The sequence below is a fragment of the Plecotus auritus genome (assembly GCF_963455305.1).
Source record: "Plecotus auritus genome assembly, chromosome: 9".
NCBI lineage: Eukaryota > Metazoa > Chordata > Mammalia > Chiroptera > Vespertilionidae > Plecotus > Plecotus auritus.
In genome coordinates, this window is record NC_137783.1 from 22,692,577 (window position 1) to 22,713,623 (window position 21,047).

General features: G+C 41.7%; 1 protein-coding gene across 1 annotated transcript in view; it reads right to left on the minus strand.

Moving 5' to 3' along the window:
- Positions 1 to 1,144: 1,144 nt before the first annotated feature.
- Positions 1,145 to 21,047, minus strand: part of LCOR (ligand dependent nuclear receptor corepressor) — a 120,437-nt gene continuing 100,534 nt past the window's right edge. The window contains exon 7 of the mRNA XM_080687638.1: positions 1,145 to 8,016. Coding sequence (XP_080543764.1) covers positions 3,684 to 8,016 — 4,333 coding nt within the window. The 3' untranslated portion in view covers positions 1,145 to 3,683. The remainder of the gene's footprint in view (positions 8,017 to 21,047) is intronic.

A 21,047-nucleotide genomic window follows, 5' to 3' on the forward strand; every position in this document is an offset into this window, starting at 1 on the left:
AAATTGTTTCTAAGCCAACAGAGAGTCTTAAAACCAAAAGGACTGTGTGTGGCTCCTGGGCCAGCATCTTGGGAAATGCCAGCCCAGTGCCAGGGACGATGACAACACCAGCCTGTTGATGGTGACACCAGAGCCTCGCCAGCCTGCATCACATAGCAGTCCTTTCCTACCAGGCTCTTAGCTCCACTCATCAACAGGAACGTTGCCCCTAATGAGTGACAACTCCCGCCCTCACCACAGAATCCATCACAAGGCAGGACAGAGACCAAACTTCAATTCAAAGTAACTGTCTGAAGTGTTTTACTGATGACCTGTCTGAACAGGGAGAGATTCACCTGCCGAGTGTGTGATGTGTAGAGGATTACATGAAAAGTACCGCATATGTGAAGGGATGACTAACTGCACCTCTCTATCTATGCCACCTCAGCAACAATGAGGCATGGAAGCCACAGCTCAAGATTATTTTTTTTAAGGTAAGGCTTGTGTAGAAGTCTTTAATGAAATACAGACACAACAGAACTGGCTACCTAAGGGATGGAAGGGGCCAGCAATTGCAGACTAATAGATGCTAATAACATTCCTATGTAGGAAACCTCAAGAGCAGAACCAAGGATCATGGCCTTCCTGCTGCGCTACATGTCTGAGGAAGTGCCAGGGGTGGGGCTCATGGCGTCCTCCCAGACCCAGGGAGCCGCACGGGACAGAAGATGGGTCTGCAGAAGAGGACCCAGCTCTGGGTGGAGCGTCAGTGATGCTTCCCAGGCATCTCCCAGCTTCTCCAAAAGCTAAGAGATACTATCAGTGGTCTCTGGGCATCCACTTGAGCTCCATTAGGACAATCACTTCACTGAGCACAGGCCCAGAAGCAGAATTTCTTTCTGATTTGGAATCCAGAATGTGGGACAGACTGCCTTTGCATCTGGTGGCAAGCCATACTGTGGCGATGGCTATGAGAAGGAGGTCTTTGCAAGAGAGGGGGAGTCAATATCAAAGCCTGGGCTTGGAGGTGTCTGGGGGACAGAATCGGCTTTAAGCGTAAAAAGACCTTCCAGAGACAGCCCTCGAATCTTTTTCTTTCTCTTTCTTTCTTTCTTTCTTTCTTTCTTTCTTTCTTTCTTTCTTTCTTTCTTTCTCTTTTCTATTAGCAAAATTAACTGAATCAGCAAAAACAAGATTCAACAAATACAAAAATAATTCTAAACTTTTAATCTCATAATTATGCAGAATCCCAGTCTATTTAAGTGTAGTCACTACTATAAAGTGTAAGTTGATTTTAAAGATGATCCATAGCATTAAGTGTATAAATAAATACATACACACACAATGATAACTTTTCTCAAATGCTTTTTAGAATGCGAGAAAAGGCTATTATCTTGAAGTGTACTTTTACAAAAGAAAAAGAACGTAGAAAAGTAATGGAATGAATTATAAATCTGGAACTGGAATAGTTCCACCCACCTACTGCCTCACACCTCTCTCTAACATAATGCAAGCACCCTTCCAAGGTCGTCTATGTGCAGCTAAGGGGGCACCTTGAACACATGTACAGGAATCCGCACACCTGACATCGGCAAACCTCAGCTATAAGTCACCACAAAAACAATATCCAGTGACGACTCTACATAAAGACTTTTTTAAACTTTAAAACCACTTTTTAAAGATTAAATGAACTTACTCAAAACATATTAATGCTTTTGTGCAACTTAATGCTGAGAAAGGGTTGCCAACATACACACTCAGCAGTTTCATTAACATAGGTAGCTCTTCAATGGCCATAGTCAAAGATATATTTTTAAAAAAAATGAGACTTATGGGATAGAGGAGACATTAGGAAAAAAAAAATCACGGCTTCACTGAAGATAGGCTTCACTATCTATGAAATTCAATACAACTCTCAATTTCCCATGAATCAAATGCTTTTTCCAGGCCTATTCAATCATCAGAAGTTTTCATTGTACATATACAGCAAGCCTTTTACAGACTGGATAGAAGGCCTGTTTTATCATGATCTAAACAAACTAAAGCATGAAAAAGTCCATCTGGATTTATCTAAATTGGTCTGAAACAATCTAAATGGAACAATTTTTAATAGAAAGGACAGAGCAGCAGCTGTCCTTATAAGCCTGTGTTGGTGATAGAGCATGTTTGAGAAACTGGTTGAGGCTTTAACAACTAAGCCTTTTTGTAGAATGGCCCAATGGAAATGCTGAGTACACGGTGTTATAATGGAGCAATGTTATAGGCACCAAGGTAAAGCCAATGCACCCATGTGAGGCTTCACCCGGGAAAGGCAAACATCATCAATTACAAATACTGCAGCTCTCACTTTTGAGCCTGACATGGCAAAGGCAGGAGTGATACTACAAGCATGAACTATGAGTACGGTGCTAACCAATCAGAATGGACCCCATTCTAAGCTTGTACTTCCACATGAACATTAGCTCGAGGTGCAGGCCATGTGGGGCCACTATGAGATACTGGAGCTGTTTCCTCCAACTGCAAGTCTGCTGTGGCCTCTACATAACTCCGTGCTCTTTTGACCTTTCTGAGCCTGATGCCAGAAAGGTTTGCAGGATGTTCACAGAAACCCTTGGCTCCCAGTTCACGAATCCCCTAGCACAGTGCATGGGGAAGAGAGAATTTACTGTGGAACTGGGGTTAGGAGGCATTGGTGGCCAATAGCCAGAGGCAAATGTACCCAAATGCACATGCACACACACACTCTTAAACTTTTCTACTACTGGAAATAACATTTTGGCTCTTTTTGAATATGGAAGTACTCAGGGTAAAAAGAAAATTAGCATAGTCACTCTCATCCTAATTGGCAAATCACAGCTATTAGCGGGGGTGGGGAGTAGGGGTGGGGGGACTTTGTTAGAGTGCTAGCAAGCTCAAGGCCCAAAATGAAAAGGATGGTAAGGACAAGTACTGCAAATAATTTTTAGAGGTCATAAACCAAAATCAATAACTGGTAACACACCTTTTGTCTCATGGGCACATAATTTAGAATCCTTTTTTTTTTCAAATGACAAAGATCAAAGGTAGGAGGAGTGACCTACAATGAATGATTTTTTAAAAAAGGGGTAACAGAAATATTAATCTTTTACAGCAATTATAAATGCCCTCTGCATTCTCCACATACCATAAAAATGATTTGGTTTAGCTTTCAAATATCATTTAAACAGACAAACCAGACAGAGAGGGAAGTTCACTGCTGGGGTTTGTAGAGAGGAGCGTCTGCTCACGTACGGACTGCAGGGAGCTGCTGGAAAGCTACTTTATGTGCATGACGGTGGTCTTCTCGGCTACAGTACAAGTGCTTGTGCATCAAGTATAAAATACAAGCCTTTATCACATAGATCAGCTTTTTAGCTTTTGTAAATTTTAAACACAAAAGGGATAAATAAGGCACTGTACTTTTAAAAACTACAACTGCTTGGTTCCAAGTTTAAAACCCAAGGAACAACCAGAATATAATATATAACTTCCCTTACTCAGCCTCGGAGAAAGACTGCAAGTTTCCTTCTCCATCTGAGGTGCATTTTCTGACATCTTAAATTGTGGTGTCCTCCATTCACTGCAGGTTTGAAAGGCTTGATAAGCTTATAAAAGCGGATTTAGTTAATGCAAAATAAAGGGTTCCTTCTATGGAACAGTTTTACTCTTGGCTCCTGGCCCTGGGATCACTTTGCATCCAGCCGCCGCCGTTTGCTGTGGGAAGAGTCCAGCTTTGCCTTCAGCTTTCGCTTTCTCTGGGCTGCTCTGTTCTCCGGGGTTTTCATCAAGGGTCTGGCCCCAGCCTTTCCACTGTTCTGCTTTCTGTTGGTGGCTTTCTGTGGCCTGGAAGAGGATTCACTTGCCCCCTTTTGCTTTGCAGGTTTAGTCCCTGTCTCTGAGGCGGGGGACTGGGTAGGTCTTTTGTTTGTGTTCTCTTTTTCTTTCCTGAAGGGAGGGCAGCTCTTCCCAGAGGACTTTTTAGGGATCTTCACTTTATTTTCTTTCAAAGATGTCTTTTTGGGCAGTTGGCTGACTCTGTCCCTTGCAGCTGGCTTCTTGGCAGCAAGGGTTTTGGTGGCTCCATCGATATGCTTTTCTTTGCTGGCTTTCATCACCGGTCCCTTGTCCTTCCTGTCCTGAGTGCTGCCACCTTCGGTCCTCTTGCGTTTATTCTGAACTTCCGCTTTCAGCAAGATTTCAGACATCTGCTTCCCTTTCCTTCCCTTTGTTCCATCAGCACTCTTGGGTTTAATGGGAAACCCGTAGGCATCCACTTGCAGGGCATGCCTGGGGGACATCAGAGGGTGGATGCACACACTTTTACAACTCTGTTTACCTTCCATAGCCAGACCAAAAGGGCTTTCCTTTTTCTCGATCTTGATCAAGCGCTGCTGAGCTCTGAGCTTTCCTCGAATATTGGAATACTTTCTAAGGATCCGGGTACTGGCTGGAGTCGGTGAGCTTGTAGAAGGATGGCTATTTCTACCTTCCTTGACTTCCTCTTTTCTGTCTTCAGAACTGGGGCCACGGTTGATGTCACTGCCATTCTCTGACTCCACTTGGTCAGGATTCTCGCGAAATTTGGCCCAGAGCTTCTGCATTTTCCAGTTGTTCTTAGCAGGAGTAGCTCCGGGAAATTTCTTCAAGTGTTTTTTCAAGCGTTCAGCCTGCAGTGAACTGGGGTACAGGCTGGAAGGTGAGAACTTCTGAAGAGGATGCTTGACAGGAGGTGTGTCCCCCGGAAGACGAGTATTGAGCTTCTTCACGATAACCAGAGACCGGGTTTCAGTTGTCTCTAAGAACCATTTACAAACATTAGACAATTTAAAGTTTGTCATGAACAGCATCTGAACAGGAGAAAATTTTTGAGCTTCCAATGGACCCTTACATTTCCGTGACCTTTTCTTGCTTTTCCAAATCTCCTTCAGCTTATCCGACCTGTTCCTTGCTCTTGGTGTTGGCTGGCCTTCTTTCTCCAGCTGGATCCAGCCTTTCTGAACTTTCATGTATTGGGCATTGAAGTTGGCAATGAGCTCTTGGTTTTCCTCCTCAGCACACCATTCCATAAACTTTGGCTGGTCATCGACCACTGCTTCCCCATCATCCTCATCTACGGGATCTCCACTCTCTGAAACTTCATTGTCCTTGGGTATTAGGTTTTCTTGTGCTGCTTCCTTTTCTGAAGTCACTTTTGTGGTATCCAAGGAGTCCAGAGAATGAGCATGTCTTAGGTTGTAGTTCGAAGACGTCTGTCTCGTGAGCCTTGGTACCCATTTTGAGGGCCCAGCATCATCATCACTTCCACTACTTGACAACGCGAGCACAATGGATGGCTCCTCATGATCATCACCTTTATGCTGGGCGTTTGCACTGTCCATCTCATTCACAACCTCCTCCATGTCGTGTGCAGGAACAGGTCCTGGCTTCTCTTCTGACTGCTCTGGGAAAGGACATGGAACACTTTCTAAGAGGTCATGGGCATTTTCCTCACCTAACTTAGACTGGACATAGATTTCCAGTTTCTCTCCAGGCAGGGGCTGGCCAACTGTGGTAATAGGATCACTGTTGGGAAAAATATCTCCTTCTTCTTCTCTTTTGGCCTCTTTGGCCAGCATGTTTTTAAAAGTCTGCCTAGTGATGATCCCACCTTCTTCACCCTCCTGCTCAGCATCCTTCTCAGAGGGATTTTCATTGACATATGGGTTTTCGGTGTCATCCAGAGCTTTTGGATGGAGATCCTCGGTCAGCAAGTCCTCAGGTGTTGTTTCATCAGGGTACTCTTCTTTTTTAGAACATTTTGCACCAGGATTTTTAGAAACCTTGACCTCAGGGCAAGCAGAGGAAGAATCTGAACTTTGATTTCTTAGGTCCTTATCGGCAGAGGAAGAATCTGAAAGTTGACTTCTTAGGCACCTATCTGAGGCCTCAGGGCATTTTTTACCCTTTTTCTTCTTGTCCGAGTTCTCTTCAGGTGAGTCAATGGTTTGTTCGCACATATCTTTCTCTGGAGAATGTTTTCTATCATCACCTTCTTCCTCTAATTTTCCTGTACTACTTGCTGCCTTACTTTCCTCGATGTCACTGGGGTTTTTCTTAGTCGAAGTGCTGCTTTCCTTCAGGAGCGGGTCAGAATCCAGCTCCTGGGCATCTTCAGTCTCGGCCTCAGTACTGATGCTTTGTTCATCCTCCGCCTTTCCCAGGCTTGAGGGAGGCTCCAAGCTTAGGGGGGCACTTTGATTTTCTGAGCACAGAGGACTTTCTGCCCTTCTGACTGTTTTAGGAGAAGAACTAGGCCCAGTCACAACATCTTCTCTGTCTCCCTCAGAAAAGCTCTCAGTAGAGGGAACCAGGGGACAGTCTTCAGGTTCACTCGTCTCCTTTGCATCAGGCAGTTCAGCTGGGTGTTGGTCTCGTTCAGGGGAAGCTATCCCACTTGCTGTGGGAGCTACGACCATGGAGCTGCCTTCGGGCATGTCCTCTTCCGGAAGGTGAGCTGGGAGAGGGCATGCCAAGCTGGAGGCTGTTGTTTCCTCTGACCTCGGGGAGCTGGTTGCATTGGGTTGGTTCACTGTGGGGCAAACCTCAGGCTCTTGAGATTTCTTCTCAGATGAAGCATCGCTGTCTCCTTCCTTAGGGGTGGTTATTTCTTCACTAGGCTCTTCAGCATTGTCCTCTCTGGGAAGCTGCACATCCACTGTAGGTTTTGGGGCTGAAATGATGAGGGTCTGCTTGGGAGTGACCACTGCCTCTGATGCCAGTGTCGAGCAGCTTGGTTTTTCTTGGGAGTGTAAGTTTCTGGCCAGTGTGCGAACAGTTGGCAGCTCACAACAATCACCATTGAAAAAGTATCCTCGAGTACTTTTTCTGGCTGTTTTCCGAGAAGACAACATTGACCTCTGATTCTCAAAGTGGCATTCTGTTATTGGCTGACTGATATAAACGACATCACACTGGTTATCATAATCATTTATCCTCAGCCCTGATGCCCTTTTACTCTTCCGAGCTGTCTTGATGGAGGCTGATAACATCTTGGTTCGAGAGTGTCCATTGGATGCTTTGTGCACAGCTGGCATGGGGCTGGGAACTAACCAACCATCTTTGGAATGATCATACTGGCCCTTATCGCTGGGATGCAAATGGTAACCCACCTTATTTCTTCCTAGTGAGTGAAGATGGTTCTCTTGCTTTGGCCTTGAATCTTGTTCACTTGCCTCTAAATCCTGGCGTAAAGGCATTCTGGAGCTACACTGTAAAGTATTCTCTTTGTCAGCAGTTCTAGATGAATTCCCTGTAAATCCCGAGTCCCAAGCCTCTTCTGATAAAGCTCTGAATGAATGTCTTTGAGAAACAATACAGGTGCTGTTCTCCTCACTAGTCTCAGTTGCTGATTTTCCTGCAACTAGACTTTCTACTAAAGCTGAACTCTGCAGATGGTCTTTACCACCCTCACATGCTTTCACATTTGTGTCTTGCTCCTGTCCAGTGGTTTGCCCCTCCACACTCTTAGAGGTGTGATGGAGGTTGAACGGGGAAGAATTAGATGTACTAAGGTATCCCAGAGTGGAACTATCCGTTGAACTCCCAGAATTAGGTTTAGTGGTTGGAAGTTCAGACGAATCTTTCTGTACATTAGTCAAGGCATTCTCTCTTCCATCTATAGAGTTCGTCTCAGGAGGAGACTCCTTCAGGGCCTTTTCTGCCAAGGGTAGAGGACTGTGAGAGCCTGATGAGTCTATCAAATCTACAGAATGAGGAGACTTCATATCGAGACACAGAGCATCATTTTCCTTATGTCTGGTGCCTAGCTGGGCACAGCCAGCATTGCAAGTGGATGCATCCATTGCTCCAGAATCAGAAGATTGCAGGTCCTCGGTGTCTGGCTGAGATTCGGTGTACAGATCGTTCAGAACACGAATGAACTGCTTCTGATGATGAGTGCACAATTTGACCATAAACTTCTCCAGGGGGGACTTCGACTGATTGTTAGAATCTACTGCTATTGCCTCTGTTGAGTTCTCACTAGACAGACAAAGAGAAAGAAGGAATTAGAATGGTCATTTTGAAAAAAGCCGTTTTTACATTCTGAAATTAACCAGATGTTACTCATGTTGTAAAGAGAGTGAACACTGAAGCCAAAACTGCTTCTAAATGCCTATATACTTTTGCTTCAATAAGTGAATCTTTATCTAATTAAGCATAAGGCTGTTCTACTCTCAATTTTTAGTGACAACATCCTTCATACTTTTTAAGTGATCACTCACAAATAATTTTTATCTTCTAAAGAAGAAATATTGAAAATAAATGTTTTTTCAAAAAATTAAATTTTGGTCACGTTATTAACTCCAGTTAGTCAATATATACTTTTGTTTTAGATCTGGGTACTCCTGTTAAATAATTAACACTGACAAAAATTCAGGCACATTACATTACAAATCTTGGTGTAGAAATACTTTGAGAAATTATAGTTTTAATATGGTTTCTCAGCACGACCAATTAGCTAGACTTTTTAATTCTGCAAATAATAATGCAGGAACCCTCTACCCCTTTCCTGGGGTATGGATGAACTGAGATCAATAATTTCACATTTCATACACATTGAAAAATAGAATGACAAGCCATTCCTGATTCCTGGCCTCTATGTAAGAAAATAGATGTGAAATGACATTGTAAACTGTAGGGCTTTGTCAGTGCAAGGCGGTATTATGTCTTTAGTCAAACCCCAACTGTGGCATTGTCTTAGACCTTCAATAACCATTTTATAATAATACACAGGAAGACATTCTACATTAAAGAAGCCCTTTCACACTTTATAAGTCAGCCAGGACAATTCTTAGAGTTTAACCTGGATAGTGGGGGCAGCAGGAAAAGACCATACAAGGTTCAAAACAGGCTAAAGGCAATTCCTGGCTAGACAGCCAAGAGTTTGCAAGAGCGGCTCAGTGTTTCTGGATGTCTGGGTCTTACTAAGCCCACACAGCTGGAGTGCTCCAATGCTCTGGAGTTTTGTATAATATCTCAATCTCTCTCTCTCTCTCTCTGGATCACATTTCTTCAGGAGCCTATTATCTGACTCTTTAAGTAACACGGCAGAGCACTGAGGGCAGCTTAATAACTGTGCTGAACAGACGTTGTTTGATAATATCTCCAAGATAACTCTTGTTTTCTTCAACCTGTGACATTATCTCCCTGCCATGAGGTGCCTTATAGGAAGGCTTACCCTAGCTAACCTAAACCAGCCTCCTACTTCCCCATCCTCCTCTGGCCCCTGAAGCAGTAGGGTTTTATTGGAAAGAGCACAGATTGTGGAATCTGAAAAACCTACATTCTACTTCTCACTCTGACATTTACTATTTACAGAATCTAAGGCAAATGAAACTTTCTGAACTTGGTTTCTTCGTCAGTAAATTGCAGCTGAATATCAGTATTTCAAAGGATTGTTGTGAGATATTAGATAATGAACATAAAGCACAAAGCACCAAAAGCAAGTCTCCATTTTAGTTTCTCTGTTCCTGGCTCAGGGAGATTTTAGGACTAAGTGGTGAAAAGTTGCTGACACATGTCTAAATACCGAACAAAATGAAATCAAGAAACTATTAGTGAAATTTGTTGTTAAAACTTTAATAAGCGAAAGATTAGACTGTGTTTTATGTTCACAACTAGCAAGAGAGCACTTTTCTTTAGCGGTTCCATGGATATCTGAACGGTCTACGTTAGACCACGCGTTAGATGGGCATGTCTTGGAAAATGCCTACCTCAAACTTGAAACTGATCATGGAATTGTGAGTAAACCACGAAAAAATATTATTACAGAAATATTATCACAGGTGTAGGGGATGGAGAACTTTAAAGGACACGATGGCAATGGGGCAAAATTCTAACAAAAAGAAGAAAAGCAACTAGAAAAAAACTCATTGAGTACTCCTATGATATGTGTATTTTTCTTTCTATATATTGTCCTTCAGGAAAATGTTTTTAAAAGGCAACATCTGGAAGGGCAACAGGAAGAGTTTCCTCCTGCTGTGCGAGAATGGCAATAATCTCCTTCCCTCAGAACAGGGGAGACACCAATGACACCCTGAGGTGGGGGGCTACCAAGTCATTCCAACTCTAGGACTCAACGAGATGTACACAAGAGCTTAACTCCTCAGGCAGCTGCAGACTTTGCAGCTGGAGGAACAGTCAGAGGGCCCCTGCTGAAGGACCCCGCCCAGAAGGTACTTTGTGACTGTCGATCAGATGGTACCAATAGTATAGTATACTAGTAATACAAGCACACCTCAGAAATAACGCAATAAAGCAAGTGTCGCAATATAGCAAGTCCTAATCATTTTGTTGGTGGAGGGTCTTGCCTTCAGTTGGTAAAAACAAAAACAAAAAAGCGCAATACCTGTGAAGCGCAATAGAAAAGTATGCCTGTATTTTTTACAGGATATGGCTCTGTGAGATGGTGGAGAGTAGTCACCACTTATGGTTGTGTGATCTTGGTCAAAACACTTAACCATTTTGGTTAACCTGCCCCATCTACCACCTAACTTAGACTGGACAGTTAAGTGTTCTGAATACGTGACTACAAATAAGTAATTAGAATTACTGCAAATAAAAGCCTGCAAAGTTTATACCAATACCAGTTTATCATCATTGTCAGCCAATCACATTAAATATGCTTCAGTAAAAATAACTTAGAGATCAGGAAAGCACATTAACGTTTCCTTACAAATTCATTCCCAATTTAAATGAATTTTCTGTTTTCCCTTCAAGTATCCAATATTTTAAAAAATTTAAATCTTTTTGATGGAAGTCTTAAAAAGTATATCCTCTTCTGAACACAATTTAGTCCATCTGAAAGACTCAGGGTCATTACCATGTACACTATTATTAAAGTTAGTCATGCTTCTTATTATTCTAAAATGAACTATATTGGTAGTTTTGGGGGTTACTTAATTGAGTGAGTTTGTCTGCCGAAAACAGAAAAGCCACAGTGGCAGTCTGTATTTTATGAAAATCTTTCTTCTTATTGGCTTCCAAATAGAAGCTATGTGCAGGAGCCCCACTCATACCTTCTGCAGCATACCTCTGCTCATTGCAAGCAAAAATAAAATAGGCTCTGAATGAAGGTTTGAGGAATAGTTTTATATGTAAAGTATGTGGATTTTCTAACAACTTCAACTGCTCAGAGTCCTTTATTCCTCAGTTTTTGGTTCTTGGATGTGTTTCTGATGTTTCTGAATACGTGACTACAAATAAGTGTGATTTTCTACCTTTTCAATGCATCAAAGGTACTCTAAATGCATTTTAGCAACACACAAAGAAGGCAAAAAGGTTGGTAACACTTTATGAGACAGATTAAGAAATAACCTGGAATCTTATTGTAGGAAAAACTGAAGAGAAATGGTTGTCCTCAACTCAAGAAGCACAGTCATCACCAAGTTTGTGAAAATCTTTGGGACACTGCCTCATGCCTGAGAATGCTCTGGAAGCAGGCTGTAGTACTTGGGATGAACAGAACAATACACCTGAGATTAATGAAATCAAGGCATGTGCCCAGTAAGAGGACAGAGTGCCCTGAAGAAAACGGAGGAAGTACTTTCTTCTACAGTGATGCTCACATAGAATTAAAAAACTGAATAATAAGCCTCAAGTGATATCTAACTTCCTTTATGGTTGTGAGACTTGGATCTGCTGCTGTTACACAGTCAATAATTTAATAGTGCTTCAACACTTAGTTATCCCAAAGAGCCATGCAACCAGCCCTGCAGCAATGGCCGTGGCAATGTGGTTTAGGACAGACCAGACCAGACCACCATGGGTAGGTATGGACTAATCTGCAGGGTCACAGTAAGGGGAGGTGGTGTCTTCGCAACCAAGGCATTAGTACCCACTGAACTCTGTCTACCCTGAACACTGCAGTGCAGCACTTGGAGGCTGAAACACAGCACCAGAGAGGCGGACACAGGCTACACCAGCCTTAAGAGGCATTTACAGCTGTGGTTTAGGGAACCTCAGGAGATAAAAATATTAAAATTGCAAATGGCAACCTGACTAGAGAGAAAGAGACTTCAACAAAGGGTTATTTGCGTGTGTGTTTTCTTGGTAGAAAGGATCAGGGCTGATGTATTAGTGAACCACAGGTCATCAGAGCAAGCCATAGGATGCTCCTTACCAGTTACACCCTTGGCCACCACAAAGTGATCCCACCTGGAGTGATTGCACGTGTTCCTGAAATCCTGTGCCATAATGGTTTCATAAAATTCACTGGCAATCCCCCTGACCAGTTTGGCTCAGTGGATAGAGTGTCGGCCTGTGGACTGAAGGGTCCCAGGTTCAATTCCAGTCAAGGGCATGTACCTTGGTTGCAGGCACATCCCCAGTAGGGGGTGTTCAGGAGGCAGCTGATCGATGTTTCTCTCTCATTGATGTTTCTAACTCTCTATCCCTCTCCCTTCCTCTCTGTAAAAAAATCAATAAAATATATTTTAAAAATTCACTGGCAATTATAAGGGGTCTTGTATATTTATTCTATAATTTATATCTTTTACTGACTCAGTTTGTCTTTGTCTTAGCTTTCCAAGCAGATGTAAGCTATATGTGTGTACATAGGGACCACATTTCTGGTTTCCTCTTAGCAAGAAAGAAGGGATGGGAAGGGAGCATCAAGGATGACTCTGGGTTTTCTTCCTGGGCAGCACCACTTAGTGAGATAGGAACAAAGGCAACGGAGCTGGCGGCTGGTGATTGCTGGGGTGTGTTGTGTCTGATGGGTTCTGTTCTGTACACACTGAATGGAAGTGTTTCTAAGATTCTGAATCTGAGATGTCTGGTTGGCAACTGGACACACAGGCATGAGCCCACCAGTAGCTTCAATTGGGTCTTGACGTTAATACTAACCGTGTCATTCAATGGCCCTGTCATAATAGCTAACTTTATAACTATAGTAATAAAATCACTTTTGAGTGTGCCTCTACATTATCTAGCTTCCTACTTTGTTTGATATTTCTCTAGAAATTTTCTCAATAGTTTTAGATGAATTTTAATTCCATATCATTTGAATATTAATTTTAAAAATTAACCTCAATTCTTGAAGTTTAATTCTATTACAATTCTTTTCATGTTTAAACAATGAGTGCTAGCCAGTTGTGCCCTAGTTTTAAACAGCTAGTCTTTACCTTTGCTTCTAGCTATTCAATTTTTCCAATAGCCTTGGGCCTTTAATAGAGCCAAAAGATATTATTTACCCTAATTTAGAATCCTCTAGGCAGTAAGCAGGGAAAGTAGAGGGGGTGAGTTTCTGTCCCGCAGACCATTCACTCAATCAGCCAAAGGGGAAGCCCTATGTTTTAGTTCAGGGATTATAGTGAATACCACAGTATGTCCCTCACATCTGACTATATCAGATCTTTATAAGAATAACAGTTCATCACAGATTTTGAAATCACTTGTTTGAGTTCATGTTTCTTCCACTCAACAAGAGGACTCTCTGTAAGAGTTAAATGGGTTATTTATGAATCAGAAATTACTTTACCACCACCACTGAAGAGCAGTAAGATTCTAGGGACTGGTAAATGAAAGAAAGGGCTGTGGGAAGAGGGGAACTTGATTTCCAACTACCTGGACTAGTTTAGAGTTTCTTATGGTGAGTAATGGCCTTCAAGGCCTTAAATGTCAAATTCTTAAGGGTGTGGTAAAAGGATAAGATAATATTCATAAAAACTTTGGAAGGCATGGTTTAAGAATGATGTTATTTCACAATCCTATCTTTAATGATTTACTCAACGATGTTTTTCTAGATCAGAGGTTAGACACAGCAGAACTCACCTACTTTGTCAATACTCCAATACTTAAATTACCCCAAGGAAAGCATTCCTGTGGTTAATATAAATGGTGGATCATCAACGCTATGTTATTTATGGTAAAACACAGATCAAGTAGAGATGTGGCAGAGAGCTGAAATGACAATTTTAAGAGTCTGGAATTTGGGACTGGTGGATTCAGGTAGTCAATATCTGTTCTTTTCCAATAAAACAGCTTGATGGCAAGATTAACATCATTAATAACCAAAATATATTCTTCTTGACTAAAAAAGATCATTAGAGACAGTGAAGGATGGGAGCTGGTCTTAGTAGCAGGAAACGGTAGTTGCAGTAAACGAGAAGGGGAGAGAAAGCGAGAGAATACATTAGACAGAGCAGAATAGTCAAGAGCTGCAAAGTCTTCTCTTTAAATATAAGAAAACATAAACATAAAAATGCGTCATCAGCCCCCCTTCAAGGCAATAAATGTTATTGTTTAGTGTTTTGTTTTTTTGCCAAATGGTAATCTGAAATTATGTTCTCTAATTCCTTACTTCTGGTTCTTTTAAATAAGCGCCAAAAATGTTAAATGTATTCAAGGGCCTGAATAAGTCTGCTGACAAGTCTTTGCCCTACACTGGGAAATGCATCTACCCTTGTGGGGAGGGTTCAGAGGCTGTGAAAGACATGGAATTTTGAACCAGATGGCATACATTTAAAAAATTATAGTTGTTGAAAGTAGAGGGCGGGGGGGGGGGGGGGGAATATCCCTAACTGATATAAGTAAGTACTGATTTGGTGAGAGCACAAACCTAAATTATTAATCTAATGAGTATTATAAGAATTCTTAGAAAACACTGAAATATTCTTTAAGAAATAAGATAATGATTTCAGACAAAGGGGACAGACCTCAGCCCAGGGCTGAATTGAACAGAAAAAGAGTGTCCATCACTAGCCTGCCTAAGTTAGTGGAACCAGATTAAAGAGAGGTCTGGATGTTAAAGGCATAACTGACATTTTATAAGGTCAGGCTTATGTGGGAGCTCATGACAAGCTAGTAAGACTGGCTGTGTGTGTGTGTGTGTGTGTGTGTGTGTGTGTGTGTGTGTGTGTGTGTGTGTACGTACCAGGTAAGGGATTAAAAATCTATGTTGTTCTTTGGGGGAAATGTCCCTTTAATTCCCAACTTAAATGACCAGGACCATGATAGATTAAAATAATACTACTGCTTAAGCAGAATATAGAGGTGCTCACTCTCCAAACGAGAGAAAATACACCATATCACAATGCTCTTTTAAAGGGGGCGGAGGGAAGAAACATTTGCCAAGATCTAATAGAGGCCAAGGACTGCACAGTTTCCCTGGAGTGGGACTGAGAGAAGTCAGAGTCCAGACAAGATTCCCATTGCAATGGGAATGCACTTCTTTTGAAATAATAATGATGATGACAATAAAAATAAACTCAAACAAAAACCCATAACACCACCTTGCAGGGCAGACCTAAAGGAGGCATGGGGAGCATAAACCAACAAAAAGACATTTAACAGTCAAATATTCCTAGTTTCTTTTAGGGTAGCTGGCATATTATATATCTAAATATGCAGGTATTTGATAGTATCCTGAGTTTTTCATGATTTTATGGGATCTTTTTTAGGTTCTTCATCTCCATTCTTGAAACCATACTCATCTGTGGCATGATCCTTAAAAGTGGCAAGTTCTACCTGTGTTGTCATATAGTAAAATCACTTAAAATTGACACAATGATGGCACTCTTAAGAAATAACTGTAATTAAAGGACTCAGACCACCACTTTGTAAAACATAAAACATTAAAAGGATTCCTAGGATACCTTCTACAAGATTTAATGTTATTTCCCATTTGTTCACCTCATTTATGTTAGAGGAGATATATATATATATATATATATATATATATAGATATAGATATAGATATAGATATAGATATAGATAGATAGATATAGATATAGATATAGATATAGATATAGATATAGATATAGATATATAAAGTTTAAAATATAGGGATAGGCAAAGTACTTTTATATCTACCATTCTCTCTGAGGTGCTCTCAGAATTAACAGTCCTTTATAACCATTCCATGCACCTCTCTTTGGAAACACTCAAGACTCCTGTTGGAGATATACTAGAGTGAACCAAGCAGAATCATCTGAATATTCAAGTCTTTACTCAGGAATATTGGAAAACAAAATGTAACTAAATGTACACACACACACACACACACACACACACACACACACTCACTCACTCACATTCATACACACACACATATACTAGTATATATACTCAACTTAGGTATTTATTATACCTCAATCTTATCCCTCATTTTAGACTTTGCTTCATATTATCCAGAACAGCCATCTTCTCAAAGATTAAAACCAGCTTCCTACTGCTCACACTCTATCCTCCTTAGCACCTCTTCCCCGGGGGCTGTTAGATACTTCTCTGCTCTCATGCTTTGTTTCCACCTGAACAGTATGGTTGACTTGGCTGTCTCCTCCACTAGATAGTGAACCATCTCTAGGTCCAGGACTTGGTAGCTTCGCTGCCTAAAACTTCGGGCTTAGCTCAGCTCAGGCATAAGTAACTAATGAATAAGCTAACCCAATAAATTACTATGGAGTGAAAATAATTTTCCTTAAGACACTTTTCAAAGGAATTGAAAAGGGCAGAGGAAATATTTTGACACATAATCACAAGGGAAAAGGAGAAACTGTCAATGAAAATGAATTCAAATCAATGAGGCAGGGAAAGAAGGGGGAATCTTAAAGGTCCGACAGTCCTAACTGTAAGCACATAGGAGGCGTGCTAGTATATTCTCCAAGGTATCAGAAAAACGGGGATGAAAGGTATGATTTACATAATGGCTTTCAAAAGCAATTTGATTTTGACTACAACCCAGAACAATAAATACTTTTTATAAAGTGACCCAGTATGTATATCCCAGTTTTGTATGTGTATGATAACACACAACTTTCAATGAAATAGTATTCATCCTTATGTACTCTGATCTCTTTTTTCTTTTTAAAATGTTGGTTAGGATCCACAAAATTGATCTTACTACCAATAAGTTGCAACTGGTTGATCCATTTTGAAAACCTGGTCTACAGACTCACCAATTCCTAGCATCTCATAAGAATTTGCTATTCTGGTTACTTTCTTAATCCATCTCTATCTAAAGTTACAATGCCAGGTTTTCCTGACAAACTTTCTCAAGTCAATTTAGTAGATACCGGAATGAACACCTTGAACTGTGCTAGCTAGGATCCCAATTATCTGTTTGAAATGTGCAGAGCTCCCATTAGATAAGAGTGCAACTAACGGGAGAAACCAAGATGGCGGCATAGGTAAACACCTAAACTGCTGCCTCGCACAACAATTTCAAAACTACAACTAAAAGACAGAACGGACACCATCCAGAACCGCAGGAAAGCTGACTGAGTGAAAATTCTACAACTAGAAGGAAGGAGAAAAGCTCACAGAGAATTGGAGGTACGGCAAAGGGTCTTTGTGCGCGCAGAGAGGAAGGGCGGCGGAGTGCCTGGCTGGCTTTCTCTGGCGGAAGGGGGAAGGGAGCCCCCGACCGCACTGAACCCCAGTTCTGACTGCACTGAACACCTATTCCGGGCGAGCCCCTGGGGACCCACGCTCTTGTGGGGGGAGTCTGGACTCTCGGGCGGAGACTCGGGAACAGGGGAAGGCGGAAGACTGAAAGTCCGCTCGCGCCAGTGCGCACAAAGGCTGCGGGAGGCTGCCACAGGCTTTCCCTAGCGGAAGGGAGTGAGAGGCTCCTGACGGCACAAAACCCCAGTTCTGACTGAAGTGAGCCCCAGTTCTGACTGCAGTGAACCCCAGTTCCAGGCGAGCCCCCGGGGACCCACGCTCTTGTGGGGGGAGTCTGGACTCTCGGGCGGAGACTCGGGAGCCGGGGAAGGCGGAAGACTGAAAGTCCGCTCGCGCCAGTGTGCACAAAGGCTGCGGAGGCTGCCACAGGCTTTCCCTAGCAGAAGGGAGTCAGAGGCTCCTGATGGCACTGAACACCAGTTCTGACTGAAGTGAGCCCCAGTTCTGACTGCAGTGAACCCCAGTTCCAGGCGAGCCCCCGGAGACCCACGCTCTTGTGGGGGGAGTCTGGACTCTCGGGCGGAGAATCGGGAGCCGGGAAGGCAGAGGACTGAAGGCACACACGTGCTAGCAAGGGCAAGGCTGACGGGAAGCCAAGACTGAGACTCCACCCCATCCAAGCTGAGCACAGAGGCTATTGCAATTTGGCAAGTCTAATCCTATAAGGCTGTCTCCAGCACCGGACTTCTCCCAGCATAGCCACAGCTGATCCTTACAGCCAACTGGCCTGGAGGTCAATTCTTCCCAGTGATACCAACAACAATAAAGACTTAATTACAACAAGGCTGTACACACAGTCCACAAAGGGGTGCACCAAGAGTGTCCACCCCAAGTTAACTGGGGAGGCAGACCCACTGGGCCAAATTGGAAACCTAGCACACAAATCTACCAACTCAGGGAAGCAGTGAAAATGCGGCGTCTAAGAATCAGATCAAAAACGAAAGAAATGGAGGAAAACAAACGACTGGATATAGAATTCAAAACCACGGTTATAAGGCTTTTTAAGAATATCCTAGAAAAGGCCGATAAATATAACGAGACCCTCGAAGAGATGAAAAAGGACCAACTAGAAATTAAACATACACTGACCGAAATAAAAAATATTATACAGAGACCCAAAAACAGACAAGAGGAACACAAAAATCAAGTCAAAGAATTGAAATACAAAGAAGCAAAAAACACTCAACCGAAAAAGCAAAAAGCAAAAAAAAAAAATCCAAAAAGTTGAAGATAATGTAAGAAGACTCTGGGACAACTTCAAGCGTACCAACATCAGAATTATGGGGGTGCCAGAAGAAGAGAGAGAGCAAAATACTGAAAACCTATTTGAAGAAATAATGACCGAAAACTTCCCCCACCTGGTGAAAGAAATAGACTTACAAGTCCAGGAAGCCCACAGAACCCCAAACAAAAGGAATCCAAAGAGGACTACACCAAGACACATCATAATTAAAATGCCAAGAGCAAAAGACAAAGAGAGAATATTAAAAGCAGCAAGAGAAAAACAGTTAGTTACCTACAGGGGAGCACCCATACGACTGTCAGCTGACTTTTCAACGGAAACTATGCAGGCCAGACGGGAGTGGCAAGAAATTTTCAATGTGATGAATAGCAAGAACCTACAACCAAGATTACTCTACCCAGCAAAGCTATCATTCAGAATTGAAGGGCAGATAAAGAGTTTCACAGACAAGAAAAAGCTAAAGGAGTTCATCACCACCAAACCAGTATTATATGAAATGCTGAAAGGTATTCTTAAAGAAGAGGAAGAAGAAAAAAGGAAAGATAAAAATTATGAACAACAAATACATATCTATCAACAAGTGAACCTAAAAATCAAGTGAATTAAAAACCTGAGGAACAGAATAATCTGGTGAATACAATAGAATCAGGGGCATAGAAAGGGAGTGGACTGATAATTCTCAGGGGGAAAGGGGTATGGGGGGGTTCATAAAGAGACTGGACAAAAATCATACACCTATGGATGAGGACAGTGGGGGGTAGGTAAGGGCAGAAGGTGGGGTGGGAAATGGCTGGAGGGGAACTATGGGGGAAAAAAGGAGAAATAATTGTAATAATCTGAATAAAGATTTATTTAAAAAAAAAAAAAAAAAAAAAAAGATAAGAGTGCAACTAAAACCACATTCAATAGGCAGAAGACCCCCCAAATTATTCCACTGGAAAACTAAAGTTTTGATGATTAAACACTGTGCATACACAAATCCCCACACTTCTACACTTAGCTAAGTGGTCTTTCTAGTATATACCAAGTTGAAAGAAATTTCAAGTACCAAATAATCCCTTATCGTTTCATATTCCTGATCAAGAAATAAAGCTAGCAAGAAGAGTGCAATTAACATTCTAAAACTATTAGTCAACAAACCATAGCATTCTTACATGCCTATAAAAAGCTCTGGACTCAAGATTTAATACTTAGAAATTTTGATATATTTTTGCTTACTTTCCAAGTAACTCTAACTAAATCATGGCTTACCAGGCATCCTCAAACTACGGCCCGTGGGCCACTTGCGGCCTGCCGAGGACATTTATCCGGCCCGCTGGGTGCAGCTGCCTGTCCTGCTTAGCAGCCGACTCGTCCCGGGCCCGCAGTGCGCATAGGAATTTGTTCATAGTTTTTTGTTTAAACTATAGTCCGGCCCTCCAACGGTCTGAGGGACAGTGAACTGGCCCCTGTTTAAAAAGTTTGAGGACCCCTGGTAAACAATTATATAGTGATGAACCTTTTAAAAATAATGTCTTGTTTTGAGAACATCTTTTCCAAACTTCTGAAAACAAGCCTATCTATTTCAGCTGTAAATGCAGTTTGATACTCACTACCACTTCTCCCAAAAACAACAAAAAGTCAACAATTTATAAATTGAATCTGGTAAAATTGTTAAAATGCTTACCATTTGGAAAATGATAAGCATTTTACCATAATGATAAAGTGGACACTCAATACAAGAAAGGTTATCTACTATGTTACCTAATAAGTATTTTCTACTAAAGAAAGGATTTTTTTCAGTTCTTTCAGCTACAAAATCTAACATTACATGACTTGGGTATATGTTTTTACATTTGAATACAAATGTCTGGTGAGAAAAATTCAGTCCTTGGGAGAAAGTAATTCCACAACTCAGAAAATGGCAGAAAGCAATACCATTTTCCATTTTTTCCACTCCATTTCCCTTATGCAATTTTCCTGATTCCTGTATTTTAAGAGTAAGGGTGACTGAAATAATCTGAATATCAGGAGAATCAGAGAAGAAAATTCTGGATTAAAAGAAATAACTCTTTATAAAGGTTGTGGTTTTTTTAAATCCTCACCGGAGGATATGTTTTATTGATTTTTTAGAAAGAGAGGAAGAGAGAGAGAAACATCCATTGGTTGCCTTCTTTATATACCCAACCAGGGATTGAACCCACAACTCAGGTATGTGCCCTGACCAGCAATTGAACTCGCAACCTTTTGGTGCACAGGAGGAGGCTCCAACCAACTGAGCCACTCAGCCAAAGCAGAAGTAACTGCTTTCTACAAATAAGGTCATAACAACTGAAGAGGTAAGTATCAATTTGAAGAAAAGAGAACTAAAATAAATTCATTT